The following is a 21,847-nucleotide window of genomic DNA, read 5'->3' as shown; positions in this document are numbered from 1 at the left end:
CAAAGCGGGCACAACAGGTGCGCTGGGGACGGGAGATGCCAGCCGAGTCATTAAGGCCTCTAGACACCTGTTGTCAGCTCACCCATTCACGTACCTGGCAGGTGGTTCGCACCTCTGAGGAAGGGGAAAAAAACGCTCAGATGGGAAAGCGTCCATCTGCAGCCTGGGGCCGAAGGCCCAGCCTGCCCGAGGTGGCTGCGTTTCTGCCACCTGACATCCTGACAGGGGAGGTGAAGGAGGGGGCGTCTAGAGTGAAAGCCACCCGGCTGTGCCGCTGCAGAGCTCTGTGATCCTGGGCAAACTCCTTAACACGTCTGTGTCTCATGCCCTGTCTTTATCAGATCCCATGCAGGAAGGCTTTGCAGTTAAATCCAGGTGCTCAACACACATTTACTGGGAACCATCTATGCACCAGGGGCCTGTGGCCTCCACAGTGAACCACAGATCAACCCCAGAGCCAACCCTGAGAGCAGCGGGGAGGCCCGCTTGACAGGAGACAGGGGTTCGATCCCTGGTCCGGGACCGACTCACGTGCCACGTAGCAATGAAGCCCACTGGCCATAACTATCGACCCGGTGTGCTAGAGCCCAGAAACCGCAACTACTGAGTCCACACGGCCTAGAGCTCGTGATCCACAACAAGAGAAGTCACCGCAGTGAGAAGCCCACACACCGCAACTCGAGAAGAGCCCCTGGCTCGCCATAATCAGAGAAAATCCTGTGCAGCAACGAACACCCGGCACAGTCAAAAAAAAAAAAAAAAAATGGACATACTGCAGAAAACTTCCAAGGATTCGGCACTGCTGTCAAAGACACAGGCTCTGTCTTGAGTCGGTCCTGCTCTGGGTTCCCAGCCCAAAGCCACCCTCTTTGTGCTGTTTAATAACCACAGCGAACGCTGATTAACTACCCACTCCGTACCCGGCACTGTATTAAGTGCCCCACATGCATAATCTCACTTAATCCTTTTAACAGCCCTTAAGGCAGGCACGTGGTGAGGGAGCCGGGTGCCAGCCCGAGCCGTCTTGACGACCCGGTGGTAGGACTCTGGGCTCCAGAGCTGGTTTTTTTACTGGAGATGATGATGACAAGCACTCTGCAGGGCTGTAAAGAGCCAAAGCACTTTAGCCCATGGTGCCTGGCGCAGAGGTCGGGCTCCAAAAGTCTGCTTCGTGATAGGGATAAACACTAGTGATTATTACCGCGGCATCGTTATCAAAATTCGCAGCACACGTTACCAGCAGTATGAGGACTGTTATTTTATGTCAGAGGAACCTGAGGTCCAGAAAGGGGGCAGCAGAGAGGGAACTGGTGTGTTCTACTCCACTGCTACTCCATTTACTCTTTAAAAAAAGAAATTTTTTTTTTTGATGTGAACCATTTTAAAAATCTCTATTGAACTTGTTACAATATTGCTTCTGTTGTTTATTTGATGGTTTTCTGGCCGTGAGGCATGTGGGATCTCAGCTCCCTGATTGAACCACACCCCCCTGCACTGGAAGGGGAAGTCTTAACCACTGAACCATCAGGGAGGTCCCACCTCCCTGACTTTTCTAAAGGGCAAGCCTTGAATTGGCCCAGAGGACAATTCTGCGGAGGCGTGGATCTGCAGGGTCTTTGGGCACGCGTCAGGCTGGGTTTCAGAGGCTGGGGTCTGGGGCAGTGAAGCCCAGATGGAAGGCTGGTGGCCTCCAGGAAAGGCCCAGGACAACACTGCCTCAGTGGAGAAGCTGCTGCCCCCAGCTCACGGGCAGGGTACCCCCAGGGACTAGGGAGGGCAGGGGAGTTGCCGCCTCTCAACAAGTGGTCTCAAGAACCAGACTGCACTCTCCCACGGCCCTGCACTTCAGTTTTCACCCCTGAGTGTGTCACTGTCACTTTCCTCCCTGGTCCTTCATGAACAGGAGCCCGTCTCTCTTGACACGGCTCTGTGCCCAGCACCTAGCGCAATGCCTGGTACAGACACACCCTCCAGGGTGGCGGTTCTACTAAAATGATCTGGGGGACGGTAACTTCTTCAAGACCCAAGAGAAGGATTAACAGGCCAGGCCCAGAGAGGCGCGGTTCCAAGCCAGGGCTCTGGGTCAGACCGAGGACACCCCACTTCCAGCTCAGCCGTGTGGTCCTGGGCTGGAAACCTCGTCTCTCCACGTCTCCAGTGTCCCTCTGGGTACAGAAGGGATAACAGCACTCCTCCTTTGCAGTGCTGCTCTGCTGCTTAAAAGAAAGATACAGCACAGGAAAGCATGGTACAGAGCCCAACACACAGTGAGCTGTGCTCACGCCTGGTAGGATAAGCCCATGAAACTTGCCCAGCAAAACGGACTGGACTGGTTCCCCTGAACCTTGACATCTTCCCCTGCCTCTGACCCTTGCGGGCTGCTGGCTTTGTCTGAAACTGGGTCTGGTTTCCTGGCCCAGCTTGTCTCTCCGAGAAGACTCACAGTGACCCCTGCTGCCCACGCTCGGAATGGTCTCAAACTCCCAGCTGGGACAGACAACAAAGCCAGGCTCCGGCTTTCAGGGGCTGATGAAAACTACTGCCAGGAGTGGCAGGAAGAAGAGACGCCGTGTGGAATGAGGTTTGGGGAGGGACACTAATTCCCTGTCTTCTCAAAACAATCAAAACCGCGAGACCAGACAGTGCTCTTCCTTCTCCATCCCGGTCTTTGGTTTCCCTGGATCAGCGTCATTCTCAGACGGCAGAACCAAGCGAAGCTGTCATTTCGGCGAGATGCGACTCTCGGTCCACATGTGCGATCCTGGTTTGATCTGGCAGTTTGTAAACTGGATTCCTCAAAAAGCGGGAGCTCATCGAAACCAGCAGCCACGAGGCTCAGGGTACATACCTTCTCAGGATGGCAAGCTCACTCCTCTTGACTCGTCTCCCCAGATACCGGGCGATGGAAAACAGCCTCCCCGTTGTGACTTCACCTTACCTTACCAGAAATTATAGCTAAGACCCTACTACTCAGAAACCAACAGCACCGGCACCTTCTCATCGGCACCGCGCTGACCATGTCTGTTAACAAACGGCACGCCAGCGTGTGATTCAGATCATGGGGAGGAGGACAGAAGGTTTTAAAGCAAATCCCTCAAGAGGCTTCCCATTCTTTAAACCACTGAGTAAGAGCAAAGAGGGGAGATTTCACGCAATGATGATACATCCTTTCTAGTCTCCAAAATCTAGGACTTCTATCTTCCATCCACAGCTTACCTGGCAAGAAGCTAATGGGTAACCCTAACGGGGACTTAGCTCTACTGATCCTCGTGCCAGAACTGGACAAATGCGGGATCAACAAACAAGGTCTAATACACAGAATCCTAAATGCCCCACCCCCACCCTCCACGTGCAGGCCAAGGAGCTCCAGGTTCCCAGAACACTCTAAGCTTGCATCCAGGCTTCCACGGTCTGCTGGGCTGGGGCCAATGTCACCTGCCCTTAGGTTCTGAGAGCTTGGTGGCTGCTTCTCTGTGCTACGTGGCACACACCAGGAGAGCATGCTTGCTTTAAACATTTCCCCCTTAGGCTCTTTCCCTAAAGACACTTCATCCAGGGCTTGGTACTGGGTGATAGCTAACTTACCTGAACCAACTGGTGCAATGTACCAGCACAGGGTTGCAAACCTGTGGCCCCGGGCTCTAGCTAGCCCACGCATAGACTTTGTTCCACACGAACTGTTTTTAGAAAGTGAATTAGTTGCCAACTTATTCTCCGTAAGAATCCAGATTGCCAGTTTCTCTTTCAAAACCTGAGAGAAGAACCTAAGACACCTAGATTTCTGCTGGCCCTCCAGCCCGTCAGTCCCCACCTGGCCAGCTCTCCCAGGCTGTTTCCTTCCTGGCCTTTGAGAGACCTCTGAGTTTTGATTCCTGTGTTAGCAGCTGCCGATGGACTACATAATGTAGGTACGCGATTTCCCCTCATTTCAAAAGGGGATTTCCACAGACAGCAATGTAGACCAGGGGTCCCCAGCCCCAGCAGGTTATTGGAATCCCCTGGGGCACTCTGATCCCAAGACCAACATCTGGGCTCCACCCCCAACAAAAGGAATGTAACTTTCTGGGGGCGGAGTCTGAGCAAAGATGCGTTTATCAAAGTCACTAGGTGATTCGCATGTGCAGAGACGGCAGTGGACTGCCGGCTTAAACCAAAGGGTGACTTGGGTGGCAGGATTTTGGGCCCATCAAGGGAGGCGCTGGGCTTCAGTCCGCCTGGTTCCTGCCCCTCCTGCAGGTCACCGGTGGGGATGGAGAAAAACTGATCTTCCCATTTGCACACCTTTCTGCCCAGTGCTCTGAGACAGCAGTGTCTGAGATTAAGGAAGACACATCATTGGCGGCGGGAACATGACCTTTGAGAGGCCACTGTGACGGCCTTCGGCACACCATCGAGGACCCGAAGGCCCAACCAGCTCCCACCCAGACGCAGCCTTGCCTCTTACCTGAAGAGTTCTCGGATCTCGCGGCTGTCAGCCTGGAAGGGGATGTTCCGCACCAGGATCTTGGAGGTTGTCTGCTTTCTGGGCGCTTGTTTCTTCCGGGCTGATGTTAGGGCTGGCCTGGAGCGTCAGGGAAGGCTTTGGGTTATTTGGGACCTCGGCACAGCTGTTGCCCTCCGTTGATTCCACCACCACCACCCGCCACCAGGACTGATGCTTTCGTCCCCTGCTCAGGTGAGGGGCTCACGGAGTCAGCGTGGATAAGGCTGAGAGGAAGGGTAAGGGAAGGAAGGCTCCCCTGGGTGGCACGCAGCCTAATTCTCATCTCCCTGCTGCAGCTGTGGATGTCCAGGTGACACATCCTACCCGGGGGGTGTCTGCTGCCCTTCATCTGGGACTAGCAGACCCTTGAGAAAAGAACTCTGATGGGGGCAGCTTCTCCCCAAACCCAGTCTCCTCGGCATCTCTGCAGGTTCCCAGAGACTCTGGCTGCTCCCCAGGTCTTGCTGGAGACGTTTCATCACTGACGGGAAGCAGAGCATACAGGGGCCTGGTGGTGGTGGTGGTGTAGTCGCTAAGTCGCGTCCGACTCGTACAACCTCATGGACTGTAGCCTGCCAGGCTCCTCTGTCCATAGGATTTTCCAGGCCAGAATACTGGAGTGGGTTGCCATTTCCTTCTTCAGGGAATCTTCTGGGCTCAGGAATCAAACCCAGGTCTCCTGCATTGCAGGCAGATTCTTTACCAACTGAGCAACGAGGGGTCTGAGGCAGCTTCTAACCACGGAGGCCGGTCAGGGCCGTGAGAGGAAACTCTCCACTGAGGTTCAAGGCCACCTGGAACCTGTCCCCCTGCTCTCCTGCTCCGTGGCAGCACGGGAGGTCATGAGCAGGGGCGCGACTCAAGGATCTGAGTATGAGACTCTCGTGGCCGCTTAGAATCTGTGTGACCGGCCTCTCCGGGTCTCAGTTTTCTCGGCTTATCACAGGCCTAATCACAGTGCCAACCTTGTCAGATCGTTTGAGGTTTTAATGAGAGGAAGGTGTGTCAAAACACTCTGCACTGCGCCTAGCACAGGGCAAGCCCTCCATAAACAGCAGCCGGTATTAAAATGACTTGTTCTGACTCATCTGAAGTCTGATCCACATCACCTGCTCCCCATCACCACTAGAAGAGCAACCCACTCCCATCCCCCGGCTCTGTTCTTCTTCCTGGCACTCGTTACTGTCAAAAAAATTCATTTGGGGTTTTTTGGTTTTTAAACTTCCTTTATTTTCACTTGGCTGAGCCAGGTCTTGGCCGCAGCACACGGGATTTTCTATCTTCCTTGCGGCATGCAGGGTTTTCAGTTGCAGCACATGGGATCTTTAGCTGCAGCGTGTGGAATCTAGTTTCCTGACTGGGGATTGAACCTGGGCCTCCTGCATTGGGAGCATGGAGTCTTAAGTCCCTTTACATACTTAGTTGTGTCTCTTTGCTCTCTGTCCTTTAGGGCTGTGCTGTCCAACACGGTAGCCACCAGCCGCATGTGGCAAGCAAGTAAACCGCAATTAACATGACACACGCAAAAAATTCAACTCCTCAGCTGCTGGGTCACCCAGCCTCCATGGTGGTCCCCAGCGGCCGCTGCCTCTTGGTATTCATGCTCCTCGTATGTACTCCCCTCCTGCTCGCCTGTGAAGCCAGGTCATAACAGACACTGCCACTTCCTCTCTTGGGTCACTTGCTCTGGAGGTAAACCAGAGGCTGTGCCGTGAGGACACTCGGGCAGGCCTAGGGAAGAGGCCAACGTGGTGAGGAACTGAGGCCTCCTGGCAACAGCCGTATGAGGGCATCATTTTGGAAGTGAAACCATCAACCTCAGCTGAGCCCTCACATGAGACTGCAGCCCTGCCCAGTATCTTGACTGTGACCTCCTGAGAGACCCCAAGGCAGAACTTTGCAGCTAAGCTGCTCCTGAATTCCTGACCTCCAGGAACTGTGAGATAACAATAAACGTCTATTGCTTTGGTCTGTCAAGTTTGGGGATGCTCAGTTATAGTGGGACAGGCAACTAACACGGCAGTACCCGTCACATCTCAAGTGTTCAAACGCCATGCGTAGCAACAGTGCAGAGAACATCACAGGATGCTTCCACCCTTGCAGAAGGTTCTATCAAACAGCACCACTGTAGAATGAAAACCCCACAAAGATTCTCCCTCCCCAGCTCCGGGGAAGACTGTCTGGTGCCCAGCAGACTTTCTGTAATTTTTGGTTGAATGAAAGAAAGACTAAATAAACACGGCCTAGGAGTTGAGAGCCTGCAAGATGACTTCAGCCTGACTCCTGGAGTCCTAAAGAAAAGACCAGCACCACTAGCTGAGTGATCAGGCGCAGGGCATGTGCTAAATGCTTCATGCATAATCTCATTTTCGCATTTTACGTGATGGGCAAAGTCACTCACCCAAGGTCATGGAGGCCCCTGGATTGGAACCCAAAGCTGTGGGGCTCAAAGCGTGGACTCTCTCTCTTAAGTCATGGCTCAGGAGCCTCTGTTAGCTTCTGGGGTCTCCCGCACCAAGCCTGCTTCTGGCTGAAGATGCTCAGCACGGCATGGACCAGGATGGGTGGAGACCACCAGATGTGGCCTAGGCAGGCTTCACAGGGAGCATCAGAAAAACAGAGTAGGAAGAAACAGCAGCAGCTTCAGGAGAGCTCACCAGCAACCAATCTGCTCAACGACCACAGTGAGGCGGGGCGGGTGGCTCTGACAATGACAACGATGATAACGTCTGATCCCTTACATGCCGGCCGCTGTTCAAAGCACGCCTGGTGTACGAGTTCACCAACGAGGCTGTGCGAGCGGGTTCAGACGCAGGGACAACACTAACCCCCCCAGAAGACCTCCACTATGTCACGAAACTGGTCCTTGGGTGCGGTGGTCTGCTTCCCTCTCTAACACCTACTGAACCTCTTTTTGAATTAAGCAGAGGCTGTCTCTGGGCACTGTTGTCCGGCTCCAAGAAGGAAAGCCCCGTAAAGACGTAAAGAATAAGACTTCTAGGTCTTACTGCTGCTTTTGGTTCATCAAAGCGCCAACAACTCGCGACTGACTCTGCCTTGACTCACTGATACCAGCAAGAACAAGCAGGCTTTGCTTGCTTCTCTGGCCCGTGTTCCTTGTGTATTATGTTTCTACTCTGGGGACTGGCACCATCCCAGTTCACCAGGGGAAAGGGCATCGAAGCTGGCACATGGGGCATTCCCTCGATCAGGAAGGGGCCCCAGGGGTGAGAGGGGTCGGGTCGGGGAGGATGTTAAAGGGCCATGAGACGCCCTCTGCAGCACCAGCATCAGGGCTAGAGGGACGGATTCAGATCCGAGGGACGGGGCGGGGGGTGCGGAGGGAGAGATGGAGACTTACTTGGTGGCTCGTTCCGAGATCCTCACTTCCAGCTTGTGGCCGTCCACGACATGACCCTGCGAGGGGAGACAACAGAGCCTGTCCTTCTGTCTTAGAAACACGCGCCCATAGCCCTATCCTTTGCTGGAGTGGGCTTTGGCTGAGCGAGGGGAATGGCAACGCCAGGGGCGGGGGCGGGGGGCTGGCTGTTTTGGGGCAGAGAAGCCCGCTGGGGTCAAGGACCAAGAAGGGTTTCTCCTGGAAGTGGCTCCTGCCAAGCATGGGCAGCAGCTGCTGGTGATGGAGACCCAGCCCTCCGAGTCCTCTCGAGCCAAGAACGGCCTTGACCTTTAAGCCATTCGAGGGGCACAGAATTTTCCATCGTTTATAAGCATTTTCAGGCCAAGTAAGCCCCTTCGGTCTGGCTTCCAGAGAGAGACTTCGGTTTGAATTGTAGGCTCTTGGAAAAAAAAAAAAAAAGAATTCTAAATCACAGCAGAGACGCCTCTAAAGCGAGGCTCTAACATGGGTCCCTTAGGCAAAACTGGTGTATTAGCAAAATTACCCTTGAAAATCCTTTAAATCTCCCATAAAATACAGCACACTTAGCCTTGTAGAAATGGTTCTGGGTGGCAACATGCCCATATGTAGCACACAGCAAGGAACAGAACGTAACTCCAAATGTGCAGGGGGAAATCTGAGACTCCTGGATTACACGGACGAGAAAACATGGACCACTGGGCGCGCCCAGCTGAAATCCACTTACAGGAGTACATGGCATCTAACGGCACAGCTGGATTCCCAGTGTCTCTTGAAAAAAACCACAAACAAAACAAAAACCAGAGAAGGTGTGGTATGGCTGGAGCCCACGTGCCCGTGAGGCAGTAACTGGCTGAGGCCAAGACGTGGCCCCTTTGGATTCTGCTCTGGGTGATGCCAGGCCCTGGGCTAGTTTACACAGCCACCCTGGCCCTGTGGGCACCTGAGGAGGAGAACAGAGAGCCTTTCCCGGTGGAAGCAGAGGCCACCCCCACCCCAACCCCCACCCAAACCCAATTCAGCTCTTTTGGGAGTCACCTCGGGCCAAGGAGAGAGTCATCAAAATTCTACAAAAATGTCTACAAAAACAATCAAATGGGCTAAGCGCCCAGTTACATTTCCTTTAACCCGTAAGGCCTTTCTCTTGACCAGCAAGCTCTACCGGGACAGACTCCGTTGCCTGGAGGGTCCCTATGATGAAGCCTGGCTCCCCAGAGAGGCGGCCTCGTATGGGTGCCCTTACCACCCAGAGTCCAGCCAGCACACGTCTCAGAACGAGGAGCCGGGAGCGCGCGGCCCTGGCTTGTAAACTCCGCCCTGGTCAGCTCCATCTCATACTGCCTGCCCGGCCTGGACAGACACAGGCCGTTCCAAAGACTGGTTGAAGGGATCCCAGACCCCGTGGGTTCCTCCCATGGTTGAAGGGATCCCGGACCCTGTGGGTCCCTCCCATGGTTGAAGGGATCCCGGACCCCCGTGGGTCCCTCCTATGCCCCCTGCATTTAGAAGCCTAGTCAAGAGGCATAAGCACGAGCACCCAGCCTGTCCACAGTGCCCCCCCGACCCGTCACCGCCGCACATGGCAGAGGGGATGGCAGGCGACAGCGGGGAGCAAGGGCGTCTTCAGAAAGAAGAGGTGCACAGGAAAGCACTGGCCCTCGTCCCCTTCCTGCCAGCCAACCCCAGCCCTTCTCACGACCTGGTCTTGGCGCTACTTCTTCAGAGGGCTGCTTCACCGGTCTCCCCGAGGCCTGGCACAAACCAGACTCTTGATCAAGATAGTGAATGAGAGCACTGCAGGGACTGGGGGAGCTGAGGAGGCTGCAGGGCCTCGGCCCGCTGTCCCCTAGGGCTTCGGAAGATGTGGACTTGCCTGCATTCCTGCTCCATCTTGGAGGCTGGACATGACACCCGCCCCACCGCCTGCCCAGCGCCGCCTCTGGGGGACCTCGGCCGAGACTCCCCGCTTACCTGGAGCTGCTTGAGAGCTTTCTGGGCCTGTTCCGGCTTCCTGTATTCCACGAAACCAAATCCCATGGATAGCAGCGCTCCTGAAAGAGACAGAGCCGGGAATCGCACCAGGGTGCCGGGTGGGGAGGAAAACGAAGAAGCTGGGACAGACCAAGTTCAAGGGCTTCCAGGGCCCCCTAGATGTCCCCTCAACCCTTTTATTTCTTCATGCCCCTCTTGGTTCCCAGAAAGACCCCAGCCCCTGGTCTGCCGTTTGTCACTGGTCGTCTTGAAGAATTAGCCAATGCGGTTACAGAGCCGCCACCTGAGGCCTGGCGGACTATTAATTAACAGATGATAGACACGATAATTAACTTCGTGATAGAATCCCGTCTTTCAGAGGGAGGGATGACCGCCTTTGGGCCAAGCAGCAAAAAACTCTAACCAGGCAGTCCCCTGCTTCCATACATAACACACAGAATGGACACATGCGACAGAGTCAAGTGCGCCAGGGGCTTACTCTCCAAAGTGCTGACCGTAGATGACCTCCGGTTCCCAGGTTTCAGACATCAGCTTGGGACAGGGAGGGTGACTGTGTTACGAGAACCCCTCTGGCTCCCTACTGCTGGGGCGTGAGTAGCAAGAGTTCAGAAAGCTAGGGATAGTGCAACCATTTATAGGGAACTTGGCTTCCTGTACATAAACGTGTATAACAGCGGGCACGTACGAATAAGCTCTCTCTTGACATCTTGCCTTTTTGACACAAAATGGGATGCCGGTTACTGACTTTATTCTGTATTCTTTTTCACAGCTGCATTCAGAGAGGGCTGGCTCAAGGCTGATGGACTCAAAGGAGGTTCAAACGTGTATCATTACTGACTCAGTGGTCCTCATCTCTGCATCTCTTCTTTGTGAGACTGCGCCTCTGCCACATGTGCCTGCTTGTTTGCATTTCTGCTCACCACCATGTGTCATCACAACAGGGGGGCCCAAGGCAGGAAGGCATTCCACAAACAGCCCAGATGTGCCTGGCTCTCTGGGCAACGCCAGGGAGGCTCAGATGGAACTTCTGGCTGACAGGCCGCACTGCCCTGTGGGGACCTCCAGTATTTGTGTCAGAGGATCTGTGCGAGCTCTGTTATCAGGGCCAAGGGTGTGGGTGGTAGGCGAGGGGTGTCTGTGCACACAGGCTATTTAAAAAGTGCATCGAGACGGTGCAAAAGGCAAATACACGAAGTCAAGTTCATCACCAAGTCACTGACACTGTGCAGATCCTTTCTGCCCTTCTCCTGCCCTGGGAGGCTGACACCCACAGACAGCACAACCGGGGCTCCCTGGCCTTCTGGTTTCCTGTTGGGTTTAGCCGATCGGAAGCCCTGATTCGAGATGGGTGGGTGGAGGAGAGAGTTGAGGGTCCTGGTTCTTTCCAAGCACTCCACTGTCTTTGTGCTCTGGTGTGTTCTGGCAGCACCACACCCTTGGCTCCGCTGGTGGCTCTTCTTCTTGTTTGAGTATTTATTTGGCTGCATGTGGGATCTAGTTCCCTGACCAGGGTCGAGCCCCGGCCCCCTGCACTGGAAGCATGGAGTCTCAGCCCTCTGCCCGCCCTCCATCCCCAGGGAAGTCCCTGGGGGCCCCTCTTCTATGGCTCTAGTCACACGACTCCTTCCCCCACAGCCTCTGGGCTCAGCAGGGGCGGGGTGCTCTCCCACAGGACCCACTGCCTCGGCATCCCCTGTGGGTCTCAGCCCAGCCCACACTCAGGCACTTGGCTCCTTCATTACAACTGGCCCCTTGATGACCCCAGCTGAGCCAGCTTTCTGGTTCCTCTGGAGCCCCTCGCTGGTAACAGACACCGATGGATGAGCCCCAGAGAGCAGGGCCCTCAAACAGAGGCTCTTGAAAGACAGTGTGGCTTCTGAGAGCTGCTCACGATGCCAGAAGACCAGATAACTGCTCTAAAGCTCAAGAGTGTTATGGGGGGCCGGGAGGCAGGCTCCAGAGGGGCAAAGTGACCCCAAAACCCGCAGGAACAGCCTCAGGTGGAGCGGGCAACCCCTCTGCCAGCATGACTCACGCCCTAGACTTCAGGGATCACCTCTTTCCCTGAGCCCCGCACCAGAGCCTTCATGATGTTCACCTGATGCTTACGTTGCAGCCTTTCCTTGTAGCCTAAACTATGTATGCAGTTCCTGGGGGAACAGGGATGTCATGGTTTGAACTGTGTCCCACCCTCCACCCCACAATGTGTATGCTGAAGTCCTAATCCCTGCCTCTCTGAATGTGACCTTATTTGGAGACAGGTTCCTTACAGAGACAATCAAGTTAAAGACAAGGTCATTAGACTTCCCAAGTGGTGTTAGGGGTAAAGAACTCTCCTGTGCAAGAGACGTGAGAGATGAGGGTTCAATCCTTGGGTCAGGAAGATCTCCTAGTGGAGGGCATGGCAACCCACTTCAGTATTTTACCCTGGAGAATACCCATGGTCAGAGGAGCCTGGTGGGCTACAGACAATGGGGTCTCAAAGAGTCAGACCCGACTGAAGTGACTGAGCAGCATCAGGCTAAGCCCTAATCCAACTAAGACTGGTGTCCTTATGAGAAAGAAAATGGGTGGTGGGAGCGGGTGGGATCTGAGCACAGGGCAGGTGTACATGAAGACCTTCACCTGCAAGCCGAGCAGGGAGGCTAGAACACATCCTCCCTGACAGCCCTCAGAATGAAGCAACCCTGCCTGTACCTTTAACCTGGACTTCCGGCTCCCAGAACCATGGGAGGGTGAACTTCTGCAGTGGAATCCACCTGGTTCCTGGGGCTTTGTGACGGCAGCCCAAACCGATAAGAGGGGGAATGGCCCAAAGTCTACGCCACGGGTCTGCTTCAACCCCTCCAAGGTGCCTCTGGGAAAAAGCCCAGACCCCTCTCCCCAGGAGGAAGCCCTTCTGTGATGTGGAATCCACCTACCTTTCCAGGAGCATCTTCTGCCCCTTCGGTACATTCCCGGCCTGCTACCACAGCCCTCTGCCCCCTCCTTCAGCCACACACCCCGCTAACTGCTCCGCCTCCCTCCTCTGAGTCTTGATCTGACGTGGAGAACCCTGGGCTGGGCTCCTGTCCAGCCAGGCCCTCAGGGCTCTCATCACTAGTTCATTTATTTCTCAGGACACAGTCGTGGGCTGACCCACATGGCATCCCTACAAATACCCCAAATTGAAGGGATGGGGACTCTGTGGCTGTAATTTAAAAAAAAAAAAAAAAGCAAGGGCTGAGGGCCTGTCCATCATCTGTAAGAAGCCAGGGCTGGAAAAGAAAAACAGATCAGAGGCCAAGGGACTCGTGAGAATGCCCAAGGTGGACTGGAGGGATGAGGGTGGTGTCTGCCCAGCCCAGGCACCCCAAGGCCAGTGAGGGGCGTGGCTGATGACTCGGTGGAGAGTTTCAGGTGCCCCATATCTGGGTCGTTGGTCTTGGGAGGGAAGCAGGAAAGCCTAAGATGGGTCAGTTCCTGCTCCTCCCTGGAGGGAAGATCCTCCAGGAGCACAGAGATGCTGGGAGGATGGAGAGGTGTCTGCCGCTGAACAGGGTCAACCCTGCCAGCCCCCTAACAGCCCTGCTCCGAAACCAACCCTGACAATCCAGGGTGGCAAAGGGTCTCGATTCAGGAGAAGGTGATGTGCATGGCTGCTCCCACTGGAAACCGCGCGTCTCCAGGGACTCAGAAAGGAGGACCATTTTGGATGAGCCAGACGGGAGAGTGTGGGGCTGGCAATGCTCCAAAATGAAAGGAGACCTTCAGAATGAGTGGGCGAGAGGCAACCTCACCCCCTACCCAGAATAACACCATTTCTTTCACAATTGTTTCTCTCTGACTGAGCTTTCATGTGGAATACCTGCTTTGTTCTTCTTCTTGGAAATGGAGCAGCTCTTCACCGCACCCACTTTGGAAAACACCTGGAAGAGAAGGTTGCCATGTGTCACCAGCTAATCCTGCAACTGGTGCAGGCGTGTCTTGAAACAGGGGTCCTCAACCTCCAGACTGTGGACCGGTATCTCCAGTCAGATCAGCGGTGGTGTTAAATCAGAAATAAAAGTACCCAAGAAATAAAATGTGTTTGAACCATCCCGAAACCATGGCCCCTGTCCTGATCTATGGAAAAACTGTCTTTCACAAAATCGGTTGTTAGTGTCAAAAAGGTTGGGCCCACTGTCTTGAAAGCCAGAGGGGACCCAGGCCACCGCAGGCGTGGGCGGGACAAGAGCAAGAGCAGAGGCTACTGAGTTCCCCATTGTCTTCCCCTCTGCCCCCTCCGATGAATGCAACACTCTCGGCCATCAGGGTCTCCTGGCAGGGCTGCCCCAGACGTGCTCACTGCTGTGCCCCTGCTTGGCTCTGCCAAGGCAGGAGACTGCGCTGGCCTTACGTCAGCCTCGCAGACACCACGTGGGGAGGGGCGTGGTCTTCTGACTACAGCTTCCACACCGCATGCGCCTCCGAGGCACCCGACAGGCCCTCTTGTGTGTCTCCGGCGCACGCGGACGCCCCGCCCAGCCCCCAGACTGCTCTGGCCATGGCTCAGATCTCTGGGTGAGACGTCTACCACACAGCCTAGCAAAAGAGTCAAGCGGGTGGCTGTAGGTTATTCATCTACACGCTGCCGCAGGTCTCGTTTTCTGCCGAGGGGGTGGGGAGTGGGAAATAGATGCAGGGACCACAGGGATAGATCAGCAGATCGGAAGTCCCGCCCCCACCCATTCCCTCTGGGCCAAGAAGTCACTCACTCCCTTCAGCGTCTCCTCGGTGGTGTCGAAGTTGAGATTTTTTATAAACAGAGTGCACCCGGGAAGGCTCTCTTCCTCCTCCTCTTCCTCTTCTTCCTCCTCCTCTTCCATCTTTGCTGAAGCTTCGTGTGCTGCTCCGTCTGTCGGCTGTTCACCTTCTGGGGTCTCACAGTCTACACAGGGCAACACCCCCCACAAAAGAAATCCATTAAATGATGTCTTATCTGCCTAAGCACCAGGACCTAAAGCACAGAAACTGCTAGACCAAGGGGGATCAAGAGGGTTCTGTCTCTGAGTTGCCAGCATCAGGAAGGGATAGGACTCTGTGACTCCGGCTCATGCTGGGTTTTAGCAACTCTTGGGGGGCCAAGTAGGGGAGGAGGAGAAACCATCCTGCCCCTGTCTTCAAGAGAAAGGAGTATGCAGCACAGACCAAAAACCAGGAGCCCTAACTTAGATGAATCAACATTCGTCTGAAGGAACAGCACTGCAAGAGAAGGGAAGGGCAAATGTGAGGTTGTGAGTTATAGGGTGGGCGTATGGCTGCAACTCGGGCCACCGGTCAGCCCTGGTGGCGAGTGTGGAAGCCTTTTGAGGCTGGGAATCGCATCAAGAAGTTATGCTGCTGGGAAATGTGTTCTATTTGGGTCAACGTCCCTAGTTTCTCTCATGATCAGGGTCTGGGGACAATCACCCTTCCCCCACATACAGATTTTGGAAGCTCCTCCCATACCGACCCCCACCCCCACCAACCACCACCAACCCGGGGAACTCAAACCTCATCTCAGCCATTCTCCAAGGCTGTTCATCACCACCTCGCCAAGGCTCCCTCCCCCACCCAAGTCTGAGCCCTGCACACAACGGGGACCCTCCGTTCTCTTTCGAACACTTGCATTCAAGTAGTTCAAGCCCAAGGGAGCTGCTGGGGTTTCAAATCCGTCCCCTGCATCCTCATGCTGAGCACCAGAGCCATTCCCGTACCCCTGGCCCTTTCTGATGCAAGCCCACTGCCAGCCAGTCCTAATTAAACTTCAACCACTTTGTCATGAAACAACCCTTTCAAGTCCTAATGGAAATAGCAACAGTGAGGACTTTGCCGTTCCACATCAGTTGAACGGGCAGCCTCTGCTGTTGGCACTCCCTTGGAGGTGAACCTAGAATCTAGACTCTCGCTCCAGAACAAAAAGGAAGAAATCTACATGAAGGCTCCCTCCCCAACCCGAGAAACTCACATAATTTACCCAACAAGTGACTCCGTGGGGTGGCCATTTGTCCTCAAAACTCAACTTTCAAAGCAAAGTGAGGTGGAAAAAAAGTATTGTTAATGATGGGGAAGAAAGCTATGCAGAGAGGCTGAGACTCCCGGTTCTGAATGGGAACTTCCATCAGGAAGAAGACCGTGACCTTCAGCTTTGAAGGTCATCTGCCCCACTGGCTCTCCTTGTGCCTGATGGAGATGAAAGGAGAAAGGGAGAGATGCTGATCAGATGCCCCACTGCGTGCATGGGCTGAGCCAGGCACTGTGAAGACGCTATCCCATTGCTGACCACAGTGGCCACATCACCATAAATGGGAGGGGCCCGAAGAAAATCCTGGAAATCGCTGCATCTGAACCCTAAACCCTGGGCATCTTCAGGTTGGGAGAGAGGTTCATGGGAGACTAACTGAAAAGAAATTTTTTCTGCAGAAAAGACTGGTGGGATTGACGGTGACTAGGAGAGCTCACGGCCATTTAAATGGCAGCCTGTTCGTGGCACCAGCCAATGGCTACCACGTGGGAAGATGGACCCAAGTTATGGACAGGTGCTCAGAGTTTTCACAAGAAGCTGTGGGGTCATGGCTAAGGGCACAGACCGGCTCTTTACAGATGTGAGACTTTGCAGAAGTCACTCAACCTGTTTGGGCTTCCTTCTTTCCATTCAGAAAAGAGGAAGGGCAAGCACAGTTATTAGAATTAATGCACAGAAGCCCAGTTAGAACAGTGTCTGGGCCAGGGGAAAACGCTGTGAATCCCTAACTCCAAAGGCCCATGGTCGTGAGAGGCAGGCTGGCCCGTGAGAGGCAGGCTGGCCTGTGGCAGGCTTTAGAGAACAGCGGGTGCCACAGCTCTGAGTCCCTGGGAAGGGCTTCCTCCCCGGGTGGCCAGGCCCTGCAGTGGCCCATGCCCGCGTCTAGAGAGGCACGCAAATGGCCGAGGACGAAGCCAGAGGTCGTTGGGAAGTGCGCTTCCACCCCTGACCTCCAGTGGGCAGAGGACAGGAAGACTGGGAAGGAGAAAGGATGTGTCATGAACCAAATAGAGGCTTGCCAATGACCTCACTAGGATCGAGGAAAAGAGGGAAGAAGCAGGAGCAGGATGGGGCCGGGGGTGGGGGTGGGGGTGCTGGGACCGGGGGAAGGCTTGGAAAGCAAGGTGGGGTGGAAGGGGGCTGGGAAAGGCGGGGGCTGAGGGGTATGCTTCCATCTGTGGTTGGCACAATAAAATCCAGTCACGCGTCGCCACATGGGGCTTTATTATAATCGGGCCGCAGAATTTACGGTGGCTCCCTCCCCTTCCCGGCTCTGGGCGCGGAAGGCTGACAGCACAGACTGTTATCAGTTGCAAGCAGCTTTTCAGGACATCCCCCCATTCGGAGTCCTTTATCTGGAGGTGAGGGTCTTGGTTGTGGAGAGATAAAACACACTGTCCCCCTCCCTCGAGACGGGTACAGAGAATGGAGGGCTTTGCAGAAAAGAAGGCGGGGGCAGGGGGAGGGGGGATAGGGGCAGTGAACAAAAAACTCCTCCATCCATTCCCCTCCTGCGTGCCTTCCTGGGGAGCCTGGGAAAATCCAGGGCTGGGGGCTGGCTGAGTCCCTGGGGCCAAGGGGACAGGGAGCTGGGGAAGCTTCGCGGACAGTGTGTAGAGGGCGGGCGTGGGGGAGGAGCGGGTGAAAACGAACAGCTCGGGGACCGTGTATGTGATACGAGTAAGAAAGGGAACAAAAAAGGGTGAGCGGAGGCCGGGAGATGAGCTCTGTGGGGATCTGCCTGCCAATGATGCGGGACTCAGTGGGGCCTGAAATCAGCACAGGCGTGCACAACTTCTTGGCCCCAAATCCCCTGTATTTGCCACAACTACAGGCTTCCTCCTCCCTGCTCCAAGGCCGCCTCTGTGTGAGTGGCGGCAGGACCTTGGACAGCAGCCCCTTGGAGCGGGCAGGGCCTGGTCTGGGATGCTCAACCCTGCACTCTGGGGGTGGGCGGGCAGTCCTCTACCTTCTGACCAGCGTCCACTATTTCCGCAAAGCCTCCCCTTGCAGGGCTCCAGAACATTCTGCATCCAGGGCCCACGTCTATGACTGTGACATCTCGGCTACCCCCTAAAAGCTCCCCCTGTCCCCCGACCAGCCCGGGAGCTTCTGGGGAAAGTGGTATGTGTTGGGCCCATCCTGATCACCCCAGCTCAGCAGCTGGCATCTGGCTGATGCTCAGGGCTGAGTTCAAGACCATCCACTTCAGCTGACGGTGATGAATTAGGCAGGACGTGGGTCAGAGTAACGGTGATGGATGGGCGGCTTCTCACCGCACTCTCACAAACGCTTCCTGCCCGATGTACAGATGCAGAAGCAGCTGGTGGCCTGCCCGGCCACAGGGCTAGGAAAGGACAAGGAAGACAGAGGCTTCCCTAGGAGCCGTAAACGCTCACATCCGGAGGACCCAGCGTGCTTAGGGCAGGGCCTGGCAGGCAGGAAATGTGGCTTTGGCCTGTGGACTTGCTCAGCAACCACTTCCTGCTCTCCCACCAGACACTGGGCACTGCTTTCCCAGGGGCTGGGGTACAGCAGTGTGCAAGCAGAAGCGGCGCCCGCCCTGCGGGATGGACGGCTAGTGAGGGAGTGGGACGGACAGGAAGTGAAGCCGTACGGATGCACATCTGGAAGTGACAACCGTTCGCAACAAAGTTAAGAATGAGGTGAGGACTTCCGCGGTGGTCCCGTGGTTAAGAATCTGCCCGCCGATGCTCATTCCCAGGTCAGGAGAGACTCCACATACTGCCTCAGGGCAACTAAGCCCATGAGCCCCAACTACCAGCCCATAGGTCCTAAAGCCTGTGCTCTGCAACAAGAGAAACCAACGCAGTGAGAAGCCCGAGCACCACGATGAACAGGAGCCCCATCCGCCGCAGCTAGAGAAAGCCCGCAGCAGCCAACACCCGGCACAGCCAAAACTCAATTAATTTTAAACGAAGAGGGAGGTGAGGGGTGGGGGCAAACCGGCACCCCTGGGGGGCCACGGCGAGGACTGCCACAGGTAGCGGCACATGCTGAGGCGGAGCTAATGACGGCGGACCAACCTGCCAATTTCACCAAGCTCCACGACGTGCCGGGGCTCGGGCACAAGGGCAAGGGTGGCCCAGCCCCTGCTTTTCACAGGGGGAGACAGAGAAGCACAGAAACCCTCTCCTGCATTCATTCACTCCTTCGACTCACCTTCATCGAGCCACCCTATGCCTGGGGCCCCACGGGGTGCTTGGCACCCCGCAGCGAGTGAGATGGCGGCTCGACGCCCTCGTGGCTCACTCTCCAGCAGCGATGGATGTTAAGCAAGTGAAACGAATGAACAGACAGGACAAATACAAACTGTGACGAGTGCCACAGAAGAGGAGGATGGCGTGACAGGAGGGGAGCACCAGGGCAGGGCCAGAAGGGGCGGCCACCACGCTCAGCGGTCCCACCAGGGCAGGGAGAGGCCTCCGCTGGGTCTGTTCCCAGGACCCTCGCTCCTGGCAAATCCGTGCTCTATAGGAGGACTTGCTTTTGGCCAAAAAACAAGAGTCACGTCCAAGTTTAATAACTTAAGTGAATATCAAAGTTGACGATAATTTGAGGCTGACGGCTGATTAAGAAGAAACCGTGATTACATAAAGAAAATTGCTTTTGAAGACAGCATAAGCAGGTTGGAAGAGAAGGCTAATCCAATCTGTAGACAAAAATAACTCAGACGGGGGCTAGTGAGGGACTTCTGAAAGAGCTATATCCATGGTCAGTAACTCCAACGGGGAGGGGTGCTTTGGGGGCCCTAGAAAGCAGAGACTGAGGAATTTTCCTTCCTAACAGAAACGAGGCTTCTTGTCCAGGGGTTCCCGTTGCCGTGCAGTGACTGGGCTAGTCCTGAAGGAGGTTTTACCAATCCAAGATGAACTGGGAAATGCAGACAGCTTAGGGAGGTTTGTGAACAGTGAGGTCTATTCAATTAAAGGGCTGTTCTTTCATCTGAGAATTTTGTTTCCCACCACTCACTTCTCCCACTCCTATAACACCCATTCTTTTATTAGGGGTAGATGGGAGATGCAGTTCTTTAATCCTTATTTGAATAAACTGGCAACCTGATTGTATGATGGGGATAAGGAGGAGGAATATTACCAACGGGAGAGATCTTTTTTAAAAAATTGTTTCTGGTTTTTATCTATTTTTGGCCAAACCGTGTAGATATGGGATCTTAGTTCCCTGACCAGGGACAGAATCTGTGCCATGCCCCCTGCAGTGGAAGCCTGGAGTCTTAACCATTGGATCACCAGGGAGGTCCCTGGGCAAGATCTTACTGTCTGGTTAAGGGGCTGCCGGGTCCTCTCTAAAGATCTCAGATTCTAGTACGGAATCATGGAACTCTGACCAAGTGGTTCTCAATCGCGGGCTGCACTGTCCCCTAGAGGACACCTGGCATGCAGGGGACATTAAAATTACAGGGGACACTCCTGACATTCAAGGAGCAGGGTCAGCAAGATGTCTTACAATTCAATTTGCACAACAGGGCTGACAAGGAAGAGCTGGGCTGCGGAGTGCCAGTAGTACCCCCCTCCCCACCCAAGCATGAAGCGGGTGGGGTCTCAGGTCCCTCCCCTTTCCTGCCTTTGCAGTCATTGGACACCAGAGGGCACCATACCATCCCAAGGACCCAGAGACTGAGTATCTCTTCAAAACGCGACTCACCTATCCTGGCAGATGTATGAACTAGAAGGCTTTTTTCTCTTGCCCTGTTCTGAATTGCTCCTAAAAGATTCTAGCTGCCTTTTTCCCCCTTTCACAATCTTTATTTGACAAATCAAAAAACATCAGCCTACCTTAACCATACCCATCGTTCTGTTTTTTAAGGACATTTTTCGTGCCTATAAAATCCAAGAGTTGGGCACCCACCAGACTCAGGATGAAAAACACTTTCAACCAAATACCTGACACACAATCTGGTGCTGCCCCCAGCCCTCCGTCCTTCCCCTGCCTGCTGCCTCAGGACACCCTGATCTCAGACCTGGCTCTCACCTGTCTCTGGCTCCATCCTGTCCGTTCCCGCTGGTTCTGCTGGTGCGTCTCGGGGTTCTTCTTTCTGGGGGGTTGGGCTGGAAAAGACGCCCATTGGAGCCCACTCCAAGTAAAGGGGGACGTGGTGGAACTGCAGAGAAGCGGGGAGAGGGACTCAGTCCACAACAGAGACCAAGAGCCTGAGGCTCAGAGTATGGGGGACCCTCTCCCCCCACCCCGGGACTGCAGTCAGGAGGAGGGGCACAGCCTACAGCCCTACGTGCCGCCTGAGCCCTGAGAACAGGGGGCCGTTGCTGCACCTCGGGGCTCAGGGGAGAGGTCAGAGCATCTGCTGTCACTGGACACATCTGTGTCCCCTCAACCCTCTCTAGCGGGGTGTGCATGGGAAGCGGAATTGGGGGCAGAACCGTGGATACAGGGCAGCCCCCTGGAGGAAGCACGGCACGCCGTGGGACACCCGGCTTTCTCCCCTTCCACAGACACACACTCACAGACAGTGCTTGCGTACACATGTGTGTGCAGAGGGTTTTTTTTTTTTAAGGATAAACAAGACAAACAGTCTGCAAAGCACTGAAGTGCTTGATAGAAGTAGCTACTTGCAGTGGGTTGAATGGTGGCCCTCCCAGTGATAAGTCCATGTCCCAACTCCCAGAACCTCTGAATGTGGAAAAATGTTTGCTAACTACATGATTCTGAGATGAGGTCACTCTGGATTATTTGGGAGGGCCCTAAATCCAATGACAAGAGTTCGTGTAAGAGAAAAGGAGAGGGAAGATCTGAGCCAAAGAAAAGAAGAAAGCTGTGTGGACAAAGACTGGAGTGATGCAGCCACAAGCCAAGGGATGCCTGGAGCCACCAAATGCCAGAAGCGGCCAGGAAAGATTCCTGCCCCCACCTCCAAGAGCCTTCAGAGGGAGCATGGCCCTTGGCCCCTGAACAGCTTGATTTCAGAGTTCAG

General features: G+C 54.8%; 1 protein-coding gene across 1 annotated transcript in view; it reads right to left on the bottom strand.

Moving 5' to 3' along the window:
- Window positions 1-21,847, bottom strand: part of RBM19 (RNA binding motif protein 19) — a 122,810-nt gene that overhangs the window by 79,736 nt on the left and 21,227 nt on the right. Inside the window, exons 16-21 of the mRNA XM_055404341.2 lie at window positions 20,890-21,019; window positions 14,591-14,763; window positions 13,702-13,762; window positions 9,834-9,913; window positions 7,845-7,900; window positions 4,445-4,561 (exon numbers count right to left, since the gene is read on the bottom strand). Coding sequence (XP_055260316.2) covers window positions 4,445-4,561; window positions 7,845-7,900; window positions 9,834-9,913; window positions 13,702-13,762; window positions 14,591-14,763; window positions 20,890-21,019 — 617 coding nt within the window. The remainder of the gene's footprint in view (window positions 1-4,444; window positions 4,562-7,844; window positions 7,901-9,833; window positions 9,914-13,701; window positions 13,763-14,590; window positions 14,764-20,889; window positions 21,020-21,847) is intronic.

This window comes from Moschus berezovskii, chromosome 19 (genome assembly GCF_049115385.1).
Source record: "Moschus berezovskii isolate FMDL1 chromosome 19, NW_MosBer_1.0, whole genome shotgun sequence".
Taxonomy (NCBI): Eukaryota; Metazoa; Chordata; class Mammalia; order Artiodactyla; family Moschidae; genus Moschus; species Moschus berezovskii.
Note: the sequence above shows the minus strand (reverse complement) of the source record. Positions and strands in the feature narration are given on the sequence as shown.